This window comes from Vanessa tameamea, chromosome Z (genome assembly GCF_037043105.1).
Source record: "Vanessa tameamea isolate UH-Manoa-2023 chromosome Z, ilVanTame1 primary haplotype, whole genome shotgun sequence".
Taxonomy (NCBI): domain Eukaryota; kingdom Metazoa; phylum Arthropoda; class Insecta; order Lepidoptera; family Nymphalidae; genus Vanessa; species Vanessa tameamea.
In genome coordinates, this window is record NC_087341.1 from 15,051,479 (window position 1) to 15,068,332 (window position 16,854).

The following is a 16,854-nucleotide window of genomic DNA, read 5'->3' on the forward strand; positions in this document are numbered from 1 at the left end:
TACTAGATACACTTGCTAATTGAAGATCACGGAATGCGAGGCTTTGATGAAGATATACTGCGAAGTAAATATTTATATATTGTGGACAAATATTGTGGATATGTCATGGTTGCAATCAAATGTTTTATTGGAAATTTCAGTCATATTTATAAATACTATATACTAATAATACAGATATATATATTTATAAATAGCTGCTTACACAAATTGGCTGAGAAAAAAATATAACTTTATATATTCTTGGTGGTAGGGTCTGGGTACCTACCCTCTGGTACCTACCACCCACTCATTATATGTTCTACCGCGAAGCAGCAATACTTAGCATTGTTGTGTTCCAGTTTGAAGGGTGAGTGAGCCAGTGTAAATACAAACGCAAGGGACCTAACATCTTAGCTCTAGGTGGTAGTATCCTTAATATTTCTTAGAGCACTAATGTCTATGGGCTGTGGTGACCGGTTACCATCAGGTGGCTCATTTGTCCGTCCGCCAAATTATATCTTAAAAAAAGAAAGGATAATAAAATAACATTTATATTAAAATATTATACTCGTTCTAGAAATAATAATAAGAATTTTAGTTATATAAAAAATAGAAAGGTATATATTTTTCCAAGTCATAGACACAAAACATCATTTATTCACATTTTATTATAATTCGTAACAGGCTCAGTGCAAAGCACCACTTGTGAAAAGACAAGGGTTATTAGAGAAGTTACTCTCATAAAGACTATAGCTAACCTTTAATGTTGGGGTGCTAGAGATATTAAAGTGATTCGACTTCCCAGCCGAGCAGCGCTTTGACTAGCGAAGCGCGAAATATGGCTGCACTGACGGAACCTAAACCCGCTACTGCCGCGATGCGTTCGGTTTTAATATTGGCCTTAATTCGGTTTAATATTGCGTAACTAGATGATTCCAACGACTGATACCGGATATTATGTGGAAATTAATAAAAGTAATAAATATTAGAATGTATACTCAACATATCTCAACATGTGCAAAAAATATTTGTATAAAATAAATAAATACATATAACTACTGATGATACTATCTATGAATTGCATTAGAATTAAAAACTATAAATACAGTAACAGCCAGTTCTCGTGGACAATAAAACCTATCTTATTCTGAAGAAAGTTTCAGACCTTATTCACATTTTCTCATTACAGTGGCACAATCTTTGCAGACAAAAAAAAAACTCATTTTACTTCACACTGCGAGATTAAGCCCTATACCGTGCTATAACTTACCAGCCCTGAAATAAAGCCAATAAATAATGTAATGAATTTTAACTCTCATGTTAAGCACCTGAAAACTTAGAGGTCCTCATTTGTAATTGACCCCGTGTTCTTCAGTTGAAACCTACGTACTCTAGCTACTGGGCTAACTCGTCGAAATTATAAATAGACTAAAGGAATTTAATTAGATAAATCTTTTGGAGTAAACATGAATGCGATCAAAATTGTGACAAGTTATAAAAATTATGAATTAATGTCATCTAGACGAGGGTCGAAGCGAGCACGGGCGCGGGCGCGGGTACCACCGCGGCTGGCGCACAACAATGGACTTAGCTTTGGGGTGCCCAATAAAAACTTGACAAATGGCGTTTCATAATCGCGTCGCATACCGAGTCTCGTCACCGGCTTACCTTTTTGTCCTACCCTCGGAAAATACGTTTGCTATCCCGAAATTACATTGTGTGGTGACGTCCCATCACGACTCGTTAGAAATTAACCTTTGTCGTGACCGCAAGTCCGCATGCCATACTCACTCGAGTCACACAAATCACCAGGTATCATGTCAAAAGCGATTGTTATTGGCTACTTATGTTTGTATTAGCTTTCAATTAATGCTGCCGCCAGACTCAGTATGCGGTTTACATTATCTGTCGATTGATAGTTTGCATGTCGTGTAATTATTATTGATCAGCCATCCGATTCATGTATATACCCGCTATATTAACATCTGCGAGACTAATGCAATTCAATCCAATGTGGTCCATCGAGTCGAATCGATGACGATCGCATCATTGTAAAGCTACTTTTTAAAGCTACCAGTGATATATTACGTTAAACACGTCGAGATCACGTTGTATATAAAACTCATAAGGTTAAGGTTTATTCTCACATAAAATTGCGAAGAGGTCATAAAGTAAGTCGAGGGATTATTATTATTACCCACTACTTGCCAGCGAGGAATTCCCGGTAATAAGGGTCGGTATTAGCGTCACCAAAATATTGTGGTGTCACCGGGCCCGCGCCCTGCTCCGATAATATTATTAAAAATAATTTCTCATTTTTATTACCTTTCGTGGCTTGAGTGGTTGTAATAAATAATTACGTTATTATAGTGGCACTGATATGTCACCAGTTTACTAGTTGACAATCTTACCAAATTAATTTAAAAATAAATTGTTATTTATTAACTTTCAAAGACATACGTTTTTACTCTATAAAAAAAATATAATTTTGTCTGCTATGAACTTATACTAAAATAATTAAATTGCTATAAATATTCTTATATTATAATTTAGTTAATAATAGCAGTAAAGATAATTATATTCGTGGGGCAATGAATTTCATCTACGCGTAGCGTGTTCGTAGCACTTTGTTAACATTAGTTATGTCAACAATCAAATGAAATATTTTATGGCGACGTAATATTAAAATTAATTTATCATAATATTGTTTTAAATTTTCAATTTATAGATTTCTTTTTTCAGATCAATTTATTAACAGTATTATATTATAAATATTATAATGTTGTATTTGATACGTGTTTGCAATCATTTCAAAGCTTTGAGTTCTTTGTGGATCATATCGTTATAAATATGCAAATGCTCGTTGGATAAATTTGTTTTCTCTTGTACATACATCTGCGCCAGGGAGAGGTCTCCTCGTTCCGCCCTGTTAAGTTTCTTACATTTTTTAGGTAAAACGAAAGCGTTTAAAATGCAAAATTTTTAACTGCTATGTTGACTACTTACAAAGTTTATATGAAAAAGAGCAATTGTCGATAATTCAACAGAACGATGACGTTAATCAAATCCCTAGTAAATGCGATATAAATTGTTACTAGAAGAGGAGAATAGAGGTGTTTCGTGGAAATCCAATAAGTTTTGAGTGTTGTTATTTTTTTCGTTGTGTGATGGGGCGTGTCGCGAGCGGGCCCGCCCAGCGGCTGCCGCCCGGCAGTCGTCGCTAGCTTTTCACGTTGAAAGCACGTAACTCGCGTCATAAAACTCGAACCGCGTATTTTGTGTGGGAGTTGTTGAAACAAGGTAAGTGTTAAATAAAGTTTAAAATACAGTGAAAACGTTAAAGTCAGATTTTTCTTCAGAATAAGTTTAAATATATACTAGATACAAAATTCTAGGGATTTTTTTATTTGGAAAATTTGCCAGAATTAGTGTCATATGATAGGCCATACGTTCTAATTAAACAATTGCAGCATTAAAAATATATTAATTAAATATTTGAAAAATTGTACAGCAACTAGATGTCATGTGTAGGAGTTATTATTTGTTCTATTAAAAAGAGTTAACTGATTTTAAAAATAGTTATTTTTTTTAATAATAGTTTTTTTCAAGTTTTTTTAATACGTTCATATTTATATAACGAACTGTATACGTAACTCTTAGTTGCGTGCATTAAAATATTACTTTACTTTTAGACGCTACTAGTGTTGTACGAGTGATAAGTTTAGTTTCATTAAATGATCGTCATTAGTGATTGCTTCGGGACCGTTATTTTCAGAAGACCCTCAGCGTCGAGAGCTAGTGTCGGGGACATTGTCGCAATGTTAATATGAATAAATGGTATGAGTTTCAAATATACAATTACGCATTGCGACTTTTCAATTCTTCGAGTTTGGGAATTTGAGAAATAAACACTTGAAAATTGTTTGAAAACTCCTTGGTATTACAGCTTTAATAAATAATTTTGATAGTTCTCCAATTTATTTTTAATTATGTGTGTGATATTATCATACGTAAATTTTTTTTGAATTCAATCAACTTCCATTTACTTTACCTCTGACCTAAATAATAGATTATTAAAACAATTTATTATAAAAGTAAGTGTTTTTTTTATATAAATATTTTTATTTAGAAACCATTAGTTATCTGAGTTGAGTATTTTTTATTATCTTTAAAATACAAAATTATTTAGTAAAAATATTCAGAAAACTTATGAGACATAATCTAATAATATTATATAAATACGTTTTAAACAAAATACAAATAAATTATTATAATATTTAACAATAAAAACGATTCACCGTAAAAGTTAATTTTTTTTTTAATAATCTTTCATTATTTAAAAACAAGTTAAACATCTAAATGTAATCTTATATTCAGTATGTTTTATATGAATAAACGTTAAAATACGTACTGAGAGATGTCACTAAAATCATAACTGACCGCAGGGGGCAAATGATAAGAACGTTAGCACTATTGTCAAACAATTTAGCAAACTTTAGACAATATGAACTCGATGAGATCTGAGACTGTATGAACTTAAAAACGTGGCTTCAATTATCTTCATGTAGCACTCAGTTTAAACCCGAAAATTTGGTTAAATGTTTTTTTATGCTGTAGAAAGGAATAATCATATTGTGACGCATTTGTTTACACAAACCTATAAAAGAGTAGGGTGGTCGAGTGGTAGAATTAGCTTTAACCCTTCTCCTCGACAGGAGAGGAGGCCTTTGCTTAGCAGTAGAACATTTACGAGAAGTAATTTTATGTTTTTTTACTAATGAGACGGTGTATTAAATCGTAAAATATATGACAAACACTTTTTAAAAAAAAAAAACTACAAATTTTAAAAATTATATCGAGATTATATATTTCTTTTTTATAAATGGAAAATACTTTCTGTGTTAAATAAAAGACGTAACGAAGATTTAGAAATTCGTTTTTGGAAAAAAAATTTAATTGCATACTCGGGCCGCCGTTCCACGGCTCTAGGCAATGATTCTTATCGCGTGGCTTATTGAAAAAGGGGCGCATTCCTATCACGCATAAATCAGGCCCAACAGTATTTCTTTCAACCACTACATGCTGGATTTTATTGCCCACTTATTGGCCAATTATTACTGAAATCAATGAAAAATTGCCATTTCACACTTGTTACGGAATTAGGAAACTCAGAATCATACTTAGATCTATACAAAACAATTTCAGTATCGTCCGTGACAGGTTATTGAATTAAAATCGTTTTTATTTGCGTACATAATAAATCTATATAACATGTTTAAATTTAGAAATTGCATGAATACGAGAAATAGGTACATACACATTTAAAAATCGTAATGTATTTTATACTTTTATTTCGAAGCAATGACTAAAATTATTTGAGGGAAATTCTCAGGCATAATTTTGAAATAGGATGACTAAAAATTTGTTTTGTTAAATAAATATATGGCTAAGTCTAATATTTTTACCATGGCCTAAATCGACGTTAATTTTGCAATAATTATAACGTTTAATTAATTATTATTGCAAAATGATCTCTAATAGTTATAAATAACAATAATTTTACATTTTGCGAATATTTTCGTAGTTTATAGGAAACTTATTTAAAATAAATAATTTTAATTAGATTTTCTGTTTAGATTAATATTATATATTTGAATTGATTGCACTAATTAAGTCTAGAGCATGTTGGGATGTTTGAAATTAAATGAAATGATCGCCTCCAGGCTGCTTCAAATAACTAAAATATAATTATCATTGTACATAATAATGGTTAAAAATATATATATATATATATCCCGCTGAGTTTCTTTCGCCGGTTCTTCTCAGGTCCGAGGTGCTAAATTCCGAACCGGTGGTAGATTTTTGACAATCAATAAGCAAGTGTAAACACTTCTATATTGAATAAAGATTTTTGACTTTGACTTTTGTGAATCGTTAAATTTTGATGAGTATTATAAATACATAATTAATATCGCTATAATCGATCACATATTTTGTGATTGCGTCCTATCTCTTAACAATTTCCAGCTGTAAATGTAAATGCGTTCATTTCTGGTGGTTTTTAAAAAGGGTTTATTCGAAAGGTTTTTTTTTTATATTTATTACGTACATATTTGGTACACTTTCAAACTAATATTAATTGTTGTATTTTAATCTTATATTTTTTTATTTCATTAATTATTTTGTCAATGAATCGTTGATTCTAATTTCCGTAGTACAATTTTAATAAAACCTCTGTATTTAATGAAATGGTAAATACTCGCTGCCCATAATGGTCTGGAGAGATCAATGTACAGTCAGCGCTTACGATACGGGAAGCTAAACGCACAGTTATTTCATGATACGGTCAAATATTAATGATTATAATATAAGTATTATAAAATAGTTACATTATCCACCATTAGAAACACTGATTTACACGTTTAGCGGACCATATTATGAAATAAACCCATTTTATGAAATTGTCCAAGGAAGCGTAAAGTAATCAATTAGGATCTAATCTTGAAATCTATCGACCAATTTCGCCGACGGTCTATTCTCACATATTTACCTACTAAAACATATTTTCAGCTCCCATACTGTACATATAAAGCAGTGTTTAAAGACGAATGATTTTAACAAATTATTTTTTAACATAGGCACTAACCGTAGGAAAAGTTCATAAACGCAAGGATAAAATCAGAAATTAGGTAATACGGAAAAGGACTGGAGATGATTTGCAGAGTGATGGGGTATTGAGGTATTTGCGTATATCGATAGACCGATGGCTATTGAAGCAAAGTCTTAAAGATCACGGATCGGCAAACGCATCGTAGTTCAAGCCCCGTGGACCCATGACCTGAAGACAGTGGCGGGACCCGACTAGATCCGAAAGGCGGAGAACCGGACGGTTTGCCGCACCCTGGAAGACTCCTATGGGCCTATGATGATAATGATTTTTATTTATGATATATTTTTTTAAATATTTATAAATAGCTTAGGAGTTTATGTCTGTGGTCGATTAGTTAACGTTTAACCGGGAACAATTAGTGATTGTTAAATAAATAGTTAAAAGGCAGAGTAGAGAATTATAATTTAGAAGACTGTCGAACTAGCAGAATATATAACTATCACTTTTTATTAAAATAATATTGAATTAGTGATTTATGTTGTATGTATAATTATTAATCGGTATCAATGTTGGATTCGTTATTTTTAATATTTTTGCTAAATGCACATTTTGGTGTCCCTAAAATTACGGTGGCGTTATTACATATATTAGAATCCATAATTTTTCTCTTACATTTTAGTGTAAGAAATACATCTTTCTTGTATTTTTATAGATCACCTAAAAGCCTTACCTTAAGAGGTACTCAAAACGCGCCAATAGATATTTCACAAAAATGACAAATTAAAAATTTGTCGATTAAAAAAAAACTCAAGCTAATTAACATGCGTCATGCATAAAAGCATCAAAATTGTATCCTTCAACTTCAACCTTTGAGATAAAAAATTATAACACTAATAATAACACATGAAATATCTAATTATTAAATATCCTTTGAGACGTCTGTATAGGTTCGATGTTTGAAGCAATTACGTGCTTAGCCTCAACTAGGACTCGACTTTTGTTTAAAAATAGACAAACGGAATCGTACGAAGGCGAGTGCACCAAATGTATCATTTCATAAAGTTTACGTTAGTAGGTGTATTTATTGCTCGGCGGCCATATTCTTTTCTCAAATGTTTAGGTTTGCACGTAACGATGACTGTAGAAATGATCGTTGCGTATAATGCGTTCCAACTGTTCTATTCTATACTTATGGTGTAAGCGGCGATGAGCAACGGTACTCAATGGAATACAACAATAATAAAACCTGTATTCTATTATGGGTACTAAAATATTCATAAAAAAAATAAATAAATAAAATAAAAAGCCTTTTATTGCTGGCATAAATTACAGTTAATTATGATTTACATTATAATTATAATATTAGATAATAATGTGCATTAATAATATAGTTATGTTAATTGGATTGATAAATTAAATTAAAATAATATAAAATTTATACTTAATATAAAAAATAAGATTAAAATGCACGAACCCCTCTTATGTGAGGGTGAAGGCCTCCTCCAGATCTTTGGCAATCGTCTTCCAGTTTTTACCCGCTATTTTTATTATGTCGTTATCCCAACGAGTTATTGGTCTTCCTCTCTTTCTAATACCGGCAGGACCCGCCATAAGGTCAGTCTAGAAGTCCAACGGTCATCGCTCATCCTGGCTACATGGCCTGCCCAGCGCCACTTTAGCTTCTGAGAGAAACTAAGTGCATCTGTAACTTTAGTCTTTTCCCGTTTGATATTGTGTGGAACTTTTTGTATTTTTCTCACATTTGCAATGCTTCTTTCCATGCTTCTTTGGCAGGATCTGATTTTGTTTTTTACTCGTAGCGAGTATTTACATGTTTGGCAGCCGTAGGTGATAGAGGGGAGCAGGCATGTGTCCATTAGTTTCTTCTTTAAATTGATTGGCATGGTATCCCTTCACTATTTCTTTTAGACTCCAGAACTTTTTCCACGCTCCTGAAATTCTTCGTTCAACTTCTAATTCATTGTTTTTTTTCCAGAGGAAATTTGTTTGCCTAGGTATATATAACTATCTACGTAATCAAATGGTTTTTGGTCTGATATATGGGGGGTTTTGTACTGTTGGTGATAATTTTTGTTTCATTCAAATTTATTTCAAAACCCACTTCGTAGCTCATAGTTTTTAGTGACTGTATCACTGATTGCATCTCTTTAACACTTTCGGATAGTAGAATAATATCGTCGGCAAATCTTAGATGGCTGATGTATTTACCGTTAATGTTCAGCCCTGTTATTTCCCAATTCAGATTTCTGAAGACGCTCTCCAGTACAGCTATAAAAATTCTCGGAGATAGTGGGTCGCCTTGCCTTACGCCTCTCCTTATGGATATCGGTGGTCCTGTCGTCTCAAGTTTATCTCTGCTTGTGCAGTTGTTGTACAAATACTTTATAATTTCTATATACTTGTATTCTACGTGTTGTGAGCTTACGGCAGTCCATATAGAAGAGTGTCGTATTGTGTCGAAAAACTAAAATATTATGACACGTTTATTCAGGAAATATTTATTTATAAATATTTATTTTGAGGGAATAATTATTATTTTTAAATAATATTAAAATGATTTAATAATAAATAATCATCGAATATCAACTTCGCACGATTATAGATTTACAACAGAAAGTTATACTTGAAAATATTAGATTAGTTGTTCCTCAACTGGACTAAACTAGATAACCGATCGTAATAAACAACCTAGACCTACTTAGCTCGAGACCTGGAAAGGAAAAAAATTATATAAAACACGGGCTTACGAGTAAAATTATTGGTAGGGAGTGTCGCGAGCAACAGCGGAAGTTAATACCTATGCCGTGAAGTTCGCAGGTTTAAGTCCGAGTAAGCACTACTGAATTCATATTTGCTTGTGTGTACAATTTATCTCGTGCTCAGCAGTTAAGGAAAATATCGTGATATAACCTGTATGAGTATCACTTAACCACAAGAGTGAGATGTGGCCTTGACCAGAAGTGGGTGAGCCATTTACAGGTTGATGAAACTACAGGTTGTCTTTATTTTTTGTTTTCTTCTTAAACAATCAGTTTCATCAAATATATATGTAAACCCGTAATATCAACATGAGCAATGAAAACCTCACTGAGCTGAACCAATAAAATCCGAAGTAACCAATTCCGAGCATTCAAGATGCAACGTTCTATAAGTATGATAACAATTTCGCTGGTAATTCGTTTCAATTATTTAATAAATTGAAAGTACTATTGGGACGATACGAAAGCTATTTAGTCCTTAACATGTCACAAGCAATTATATAAATGCAAAGTGCATTTAGATCGTTTTGTATTTGGATCAACGGAACACGTAAGAGGTCATTTGCATAACACCTATGAATCTGAAGTGCGGCAAACGTTACAGAGTCCTATTAAGGTAAGATTGTAGCGTTGATTGCAAAACTACCTCGTAGTCTGCTCAGTTTGCATTACAATTTCGATTACTCTATAACAAATCGGCCTAGTTATATAGTTATGGTGTGATTGTAACGGTACAAGCGCATAGTAGCCACGGTATGGAAGTTCTTTTATATCCTTATTTGCGCGTGAGCATCTAATACTCATAGAGCATCTAATATTTTGGTTTTACAGTCTATTAACAATAAATATTTAATGCGAATTCCTGTAATCAACGTGGAAGCATATCACTTACTTATTAATAGTCAAATAAAAACTAACAACGGTTTGGAATGGAAATACTCTCAGAATTAAGAAAAACCACTGATATTTGAATTAAGAACACAACTTTAAATATTATTTTAGATGAAATAAATAGCCGAAATGTATTTAATTGAGGGTTTTGAATATTGTTAAAATTTGCTCCTATTTTGCACGGGTAACATTAATAGTTAACGTAATGAACATCGACCCAAGCGATCTATCTATTCGCCCGTATTGTAATATATTTTCCCGTACACGACGCACGCCCCACGTCTCATTTTGATGCGCTTATTTAAACATCTTTTAATATCTCAATCTTTCACTCCAAATTGCAAAGAGTAAATGTGATTATTATTTACGGATAACGATTATTTTAATATGAAATAATGCATAACAAATGAATTGAATTACAGTTGTCGTTTATCTCTTTTCCTCTTTTTAAATATAAAAAAATGACTGTGGTATTTACTGTAGACATTTCGGATGTATAAAATTTATACAAAGGTGATTTGTTATAAAGTTTTGACAGTGTTTGTTTCAAAAATGTCCTAGACTGTCTTGGTATACGATGACAAAATATTTTTTAGTTCAAAAATATAAACATAGTATGTAGCCCATATTCGTCCTGAACTGTTTGTATCGTGTTTTGAAAGTCTCATGAATCGGATTAGTAGTTCGGCATGAATTCGGATAAAAGAAATACACTTCAAATTAGTTAAAACTAGCAATAATGAAACACTTTAATTTTGTAATTTTCATTCACCACAATGGAAAATTATTGGAAATATCGATAATCATTTTTAATAAAAGCCAGTTGTAGTACGCAATCAATAATTATTTTGTATTTAGACATTAATTCTTACGCGATACCTCTTCGGTAGCAAACTTATCGTATTTATAGCGGTTGAATTAACTATGATGTCAAGACATTATACTGAATTATATTAATATATTTAAAAAATTAATATTATTTTTTAATTTCAAAACCAAAGAGCAAATCAAATTTCCGATATATAATTTTTTATACTTTTGAAACTAACTTATTTAAGTTCGTTTTGATTTTCTATTTGCTCTAGTGATCCACTAAAATGCTCCGCGCGCTCCATCTGCCTTTTGTTTTATAGTCATTATAGTCCTTCATACATGGTATTATAAGTTGTAGTTAAAAAGATACATACATACATCGTGCTATATATACGAGCTATATCGTAACACGGTCCAGTCTGCACGATGTCTCGTGTTTACAAAGAAAACAAATAAATGCATCAGACACGTGGCTCCGTGTTTGTTAAAGCTAAGGCCAACAGAACGCGCACCTGACTCAAAGGAGATCATTGTTTACTACCCGATTGATTACGACGCAGCCATTCCACTTAATTCCTGAGGACTAATTGGAGACCAACACAGTAAGGGCTGTCATCAACGACCACAGACACATCGCTGTTTGAAGTCTACTCATACGTAAATAAATGTTTATCGGGTTTACGCGTTTACTCGTTGTCTTATACTTATTAAAAACTTTACCCTTTTCTCGTTACTTAAATTTGTATCATTTATATAAAAAATAAGTTATCAATCATAAAATTCATTCTTTTATCAAAGACAGTGCTCACGACGTCCAGAAATGTCTAAAATAAACCACAAACAAATAATTTATTTGAAAATAAACTTATAACAGAATTTAAAAGAAAATAAATATGTTAAAAATACTTTGTCGTTTTTTTGGTAAGCGATAATTATACAAAATACTACAAATCCGAAGTAATAATGTCAGTTGGATAAGTCTTGTGTTCATTATATAATAGGAACTGGGCGACCAAGCTTTTCTATATTAATAAGTAATTGAAAAAACCCACATAAATAAACATAAAGAGCCAAAACCTTGTTAACTACATACAAAATTGAAGCCAAATCGCTAGAACCGTCTCAGATATACAGAATTACATACATAAGTACATAAAATTGATTGCTCATTTAATATTATAAGGCATGCATCCTTGCCGTCCTAATACTAAGGAATGTATTCTTAAAACCAAAATTAAATGTTACGCAATTCTGAGAACCGGTGGTCAGCATCACGTACATACGTGTGTTTTGAAGACGTTTATTGTTTCAAGGAGGAAGCCCTCCCGAACTATCGGCCAGAGCGCTCCCGACAAACATGTAATACGATTGTTTTCAAAATAAACACTTATAACTATTCTTGTGGTTTTATTCTTTGACGGCTGTTAATCTTTTTCTGTTTATTTTTCTTGGGTCATTTAAAACGACTACTTTTTATAAAGGAAACGTTTTTACTATTTTGTGATCGGAATGCTTTTATTTCTTTCTTCGGTACAATGACAACGACTTTTTGTGAATTTTTAGGATGATTTAGAACAATCATTAAAATTATTTATTCCATAGAGTTAGTTTATGTAAAGTATTATGTTAATCTATTGCTACTGAATTCAATTAAATGTTAACAGATTTACAGGTTGAGTCAAGAAAACACGGATAAATGATGTTCTTTCATTCATTAGAATATTTAAAATATTATATTATTATTAATTTCTGCTCGCGGCTTCGCTCAGTTGTATGAGAAGGATGGGGGGAAATGCAAGTGTTAGTTATATTTTCCCAACATAAAAAGTAACCCATGTGGTATTCCAAACTTTAATCAATCTCTGCGCAAAATTTCGTTCAGATCCGCTCTTCCATAAAACATAAATTCGTCCAAACGTTCACATTTATAATATTAGGAAGGTAGTAAGATCTGGATAGTATTGTTTTGAAAATTTGGTGTTGTTCTATTGTCATATAATATTTTAATTTGCAGCGCTTGCGATTTATTTATTTTATAATTCATCTTTAACTAGACGTCTGTTTTTAGACGGCTGCGGTTATCATGGAGGGTTTCCTTCATCATATGGCGCCGCAGTTCCTGCACCCAGCGCTGCAGAGTTTCGGTTGTGGTGCATTTCGGCCGATAGGAGGTGCTTTTCATCCGCTTTATCCCGGAAAAGCATTTGCTAGACATTTGGGAGAGCAATACGCTCTTGGACAAAGTGTCGGGCAAGCATTAAGAGTGTGTATTCATTTTGACCATATTAAGTTTGAGTTAATCGTAATTAAATAACCTAAACGGTTATTGATATGTTTAATATTCAGAGTCGTATTACGTTGAAGTACAAATAAAAAAGAACAATTTTAACATCTGACAGTATCGCTTTGTACCGCACAAGTAAACGCATTGTGAATATGGAACATGGAGGTGTTAAAAGTTGTCTGTGGAACCTGTATTATTACTATTAAGTTATTGTCTCATTTAACGGCTGATTACGCCATATAATTCTATTACTGTGCATACTTATTACTATACATACTTCTATTACAGAGTCCTCCAGTAATAGATCTATGATGAATCAAAGACAATGAGACTTAGATATTTAGATTTCACTACTTATTACCAATTGTTATACAGATGTATTCACATTTTTTTTATCTGGTTGATTGATATATTATTATTGAGATGATCTAGAGTGCAATTTGGTTCAGGGTGTCCGCGATGACAATAGCACTCCGCCGCTCTATCGGCATACATATGCGGTGCGCGACGACACGAGCTCTCCCGGCTCCGCGGCCTCGGCCTCACCGCGGCCCTGCAAAGACGAAGACCAACCAGCTACCGCTACTTGTTCCGATTCCCATGAACTATTTTCGCGTAAGAAATTAATTTTACTTAATTTTAAAACCTAGACATCTATGACAATTATCATAAAATAACAACATTACGTTAAAAATGTATAACTAAATCTATTGATAGCGGACGGTGAACGTAAGTCCGCTTGCGGCGTTTGTGGAGCCAGACTCGGTCCAGGCGTCGCGCAAGCGCATTTCTTGCAAGAACTGCAGCATTTGTACAGCCTAACAGCGATACCTCGCGAAGCGGCAGCTCCTTCACATTCGCTTCATCACCAAGATGAGGATGCTCGCTGGGAGGTAATAATAAGAACATTATTTTTTAGAAAATATGATATATTATATCATATATAATGCAGACTGATTGATTTTTATATTATAAAATGAGTGTATGTTTTATAAACAGACTTACCAACGTATTCGCGCAAACCGACAGAGGAGACTAAAATTGCGTACACGCAAGCGTCACCATACTGTGGAAAGCATGCTCGGTTACGATTTAGAAGATGAAAGGCGCGAGGAACGTCCACGCGAGTCTCGTTCATACGATGCTGAAGACGAGCCTGTCGATGTAGAGGGCGACTCGCTCGGTTGGCCGGAAGCTGCCATAAACGTCGACGGTACGTTGTTTATAACATAAGCACGTAATACCGTTAGACACGCACCTTATATCTCTTCGGGTTATCAACCACTCGAACTAGTCAGGTACTAGAAACAGCGCTTGTGATTACTAGAGACAACGATTTATGACACCTAAACATTTCTCCAGCAGACGCCCCTGAGGCATTTGATTAAGAATTGGTCATAATATCTTACCTAGACAAAATCCTTATTTTGAAAAATTTTTTTACGGTTTTTTCATTTCAGAAAAAGACTCACGCAACGATGGAGAAAAGATACACCTGAGTTACGCTGAAGATCTTGAAATATCCAGCACCAACGATACGATGCAGTCGCCTGAACGCGTGAGGTATTTTCTAAGTACATCACACGCAAACAAATAGCTTTTTAAACGCACAAACACTTTCAATTCATATAAGTTAAAATGTAATTTTATCTTAGTGTCAGTCAGCGACCTGGTGATAAATAACTTTCATAGACTGTTACTGTAGGAGTTCTATTCATTGTATTACTATTTTAGAGCCTTAGAACTGGATCTAATGTTATTTTTCTTGACTTTATTACACTGACCTAACTGGAGCGCATCAACACAAAGAACTAATTATTAGAAATCGAATAACTAATGTATCGACGCTACCTACGTATAAACTTGTATTCTAACATCATGTCATGTCTTTAGACGTAGGACACTGTTCATTGCAGGATATTTGTCTTCCAGGGAATAGTTGAAAACAAATTTCTTCGAATCGAGCTTATATGTAAACTAAATAAATGGCTTAGTAACTCATGATAAATAAATTCAAACGCATCCTTATCGTGAATACAGGATTGAGACTCCCAAGCCTCTGTCACTCGAGTGCGCCAAGACGGAGAGTGTGGAGAGGCCGGCCGAGGTGAGCACGTCGGAGTGGGCCGCCGGCACGGACACGTGGCCCGCGCTCGCCGACGCTTACGCCCATGCTCGCCACAAGATCGACGGTGAAATGCCTTCCTCGACAGACTCGCGCAACTAAACCTACTTTATTCTTTAATCATATGCTACGATTTGTTGTGACTGGATGGTCCAGTAGTCACTGTAACTGACTTCTGTGCCATCGGTTACGACTTCGGTCCTCTCTCAGGACAATTATTTCACTATAAATCACGGGTATCTATCGTTATATCTGTGAGTTGGGTGTGTTTGGACCCTTAACACGATGTCCTTTAAGTATCCGAGTGAGGGCCTTCGACCATGAGGTTTATTAAAAAGAAAAGGATATGAGTGTCGGCAAGAAATATCGACATGTCAAAATGTTGGCTTACTTCATAGTTATTTTGTCGCAATGAAACAAAAGTATGAATGAAAGTCATGAAAACATACATATGGATTAAAACCCAAAACATTTTCGAATAATTTTTACGTTTTATCTTTTTATAGCACTAATAAATTATTATTTCAAATGAAACTAATTTTGACTGTTGTATAAGTCTTATCATTTTGTTTGATTTTATTAAGGTTTGCGAAGGTTACAATTTCTATAAAATATTAATATAAGATTAATGTACATATTATGTAACTACGATAGCCTAAAATATCTAAAAAAAAATAGTATCATAAATATACTTAGACTAAACAGAAGTTGAAAATGTAATGTAATTTAGTATTATCTTAGCTCTTAATCAAAATGTTTAAAATATATTTAGACATGGAGTCCGGTCATATCTTCACTTTGTGATTGTTTTAAAATTTAAAAAATTCAACCGCTTAAATCGGCATCACATCGCATCAAATTTAAATATATTTTTTAACGCGCGTATTTAAAATAGTGTGAGTCATACATGATTGCAATTAGGTTTTACAGAAACGCAAAAATAATCTATATTGATTTTTTCCTCTTGTGGAATATCCTGTACGCTTATATATACTTTGCTTCGTGTTGTTAATTTAGAATATAGTTTATTTATTTATTGAAATTATAATCATAATTGTTTAATATAGTTGCTTTGTCTTCCTCGACTAAAAAATATACCTTTATATATACTTATAAAAACTCTTTTGTAAATATTGTGTCCATTTTAACCTATTAATAGAATTCTTCAGATTTAATATAAATCGAAAAATTGGTAAAATTGAATTGTTGAATTTAAAATATTTGTGTAAATATGACTGTTTCATTGATGTTAATCGTATTCTTAGAATATCTAATCTGTGTCTAGTATTAAAAGGTTACTAGTCTAAAAAAAATGCATGCTTCACTGTGACATCGTACGTCGTAATGCCCCGTGTACACAGGTGATTACCAT

General features: G+C 33.1%; 1 protein-coding gene across 3 annotated transcripts; it reads left to right on the forward strand.

Moving 5' to 3' along the window:
- The first annotated feature begins 3,197 nt into the window (after positions 1 to 3,197).
- On the forward strand, positions 3,198 to 15,795 carry LOC113404127 (protein Teyrha-meyrha). 3 transcript variants are annotated; one of them, XM_026644901.2, is made up of 8 exons: positions 3,201 to 3,279; positions 3,755 to 3,816; positions 13,142 to 13,336; positions 13,807 to 13,972; positions 14,075 to 14,250; positions 14,357 to 14,570; positions 14,818 to 14,920; positions 15,398 to 15,795. In XM_026644901.2, the coding sequence occupies exons 2-8, from the start codon at positions 3,814 to 3,816 to the stop codon at positions 15,582 to 15,584; spliced, it is 1,044 nt and encodes a 347-aa protein (XP_026500686.1). In that variant the 5' UTR covers positions 3,201 to 3,279; positions 3,755 to 3,813; the 3' UTR covers positions 15,585 to 15,795. The 3 variants fall into 3 exon arrangements, with proteins under 3 accessions (XP_026500687.1, XP_026500686.1, XP_026500688.1); XM_026644903.2 differs by having other exon boundaries at positions 14,818 to 14,915; positions 15,398 to 15,484; XM_026644902.2 differs by lacking the exon at positions 3,755 to 3,816 and having other exon boundaries at positions 3,198 to 3,279; positions 15,398 to 15,794.
- The last annotated feature ends 1,059 nt before the right edge of the window (positions 15,796 to 16,854 follow it).

What these genes read in the sequence shown, in the direction of transcription:
- LOC113404127 (XM_026644901.2), top strand. An exon ending in TTCCCATGAACTATTTTCGC is followed by an intron (nt 13,973 to 14,074) that starts GTAAGAAATTAA and finishes ATCTATTGATAG; the next exon opens with CGGACGGTGAACGTAAGTCC. An exon ending in AGCTGCCATAAACGTCGACG is followed by an intron (nt 14,571 to 14,817) that starts GTACGTTGTTTA and finishes TTTTCATTTCAG; the next exon opens with AAAAAGACTCACGCAACGAT.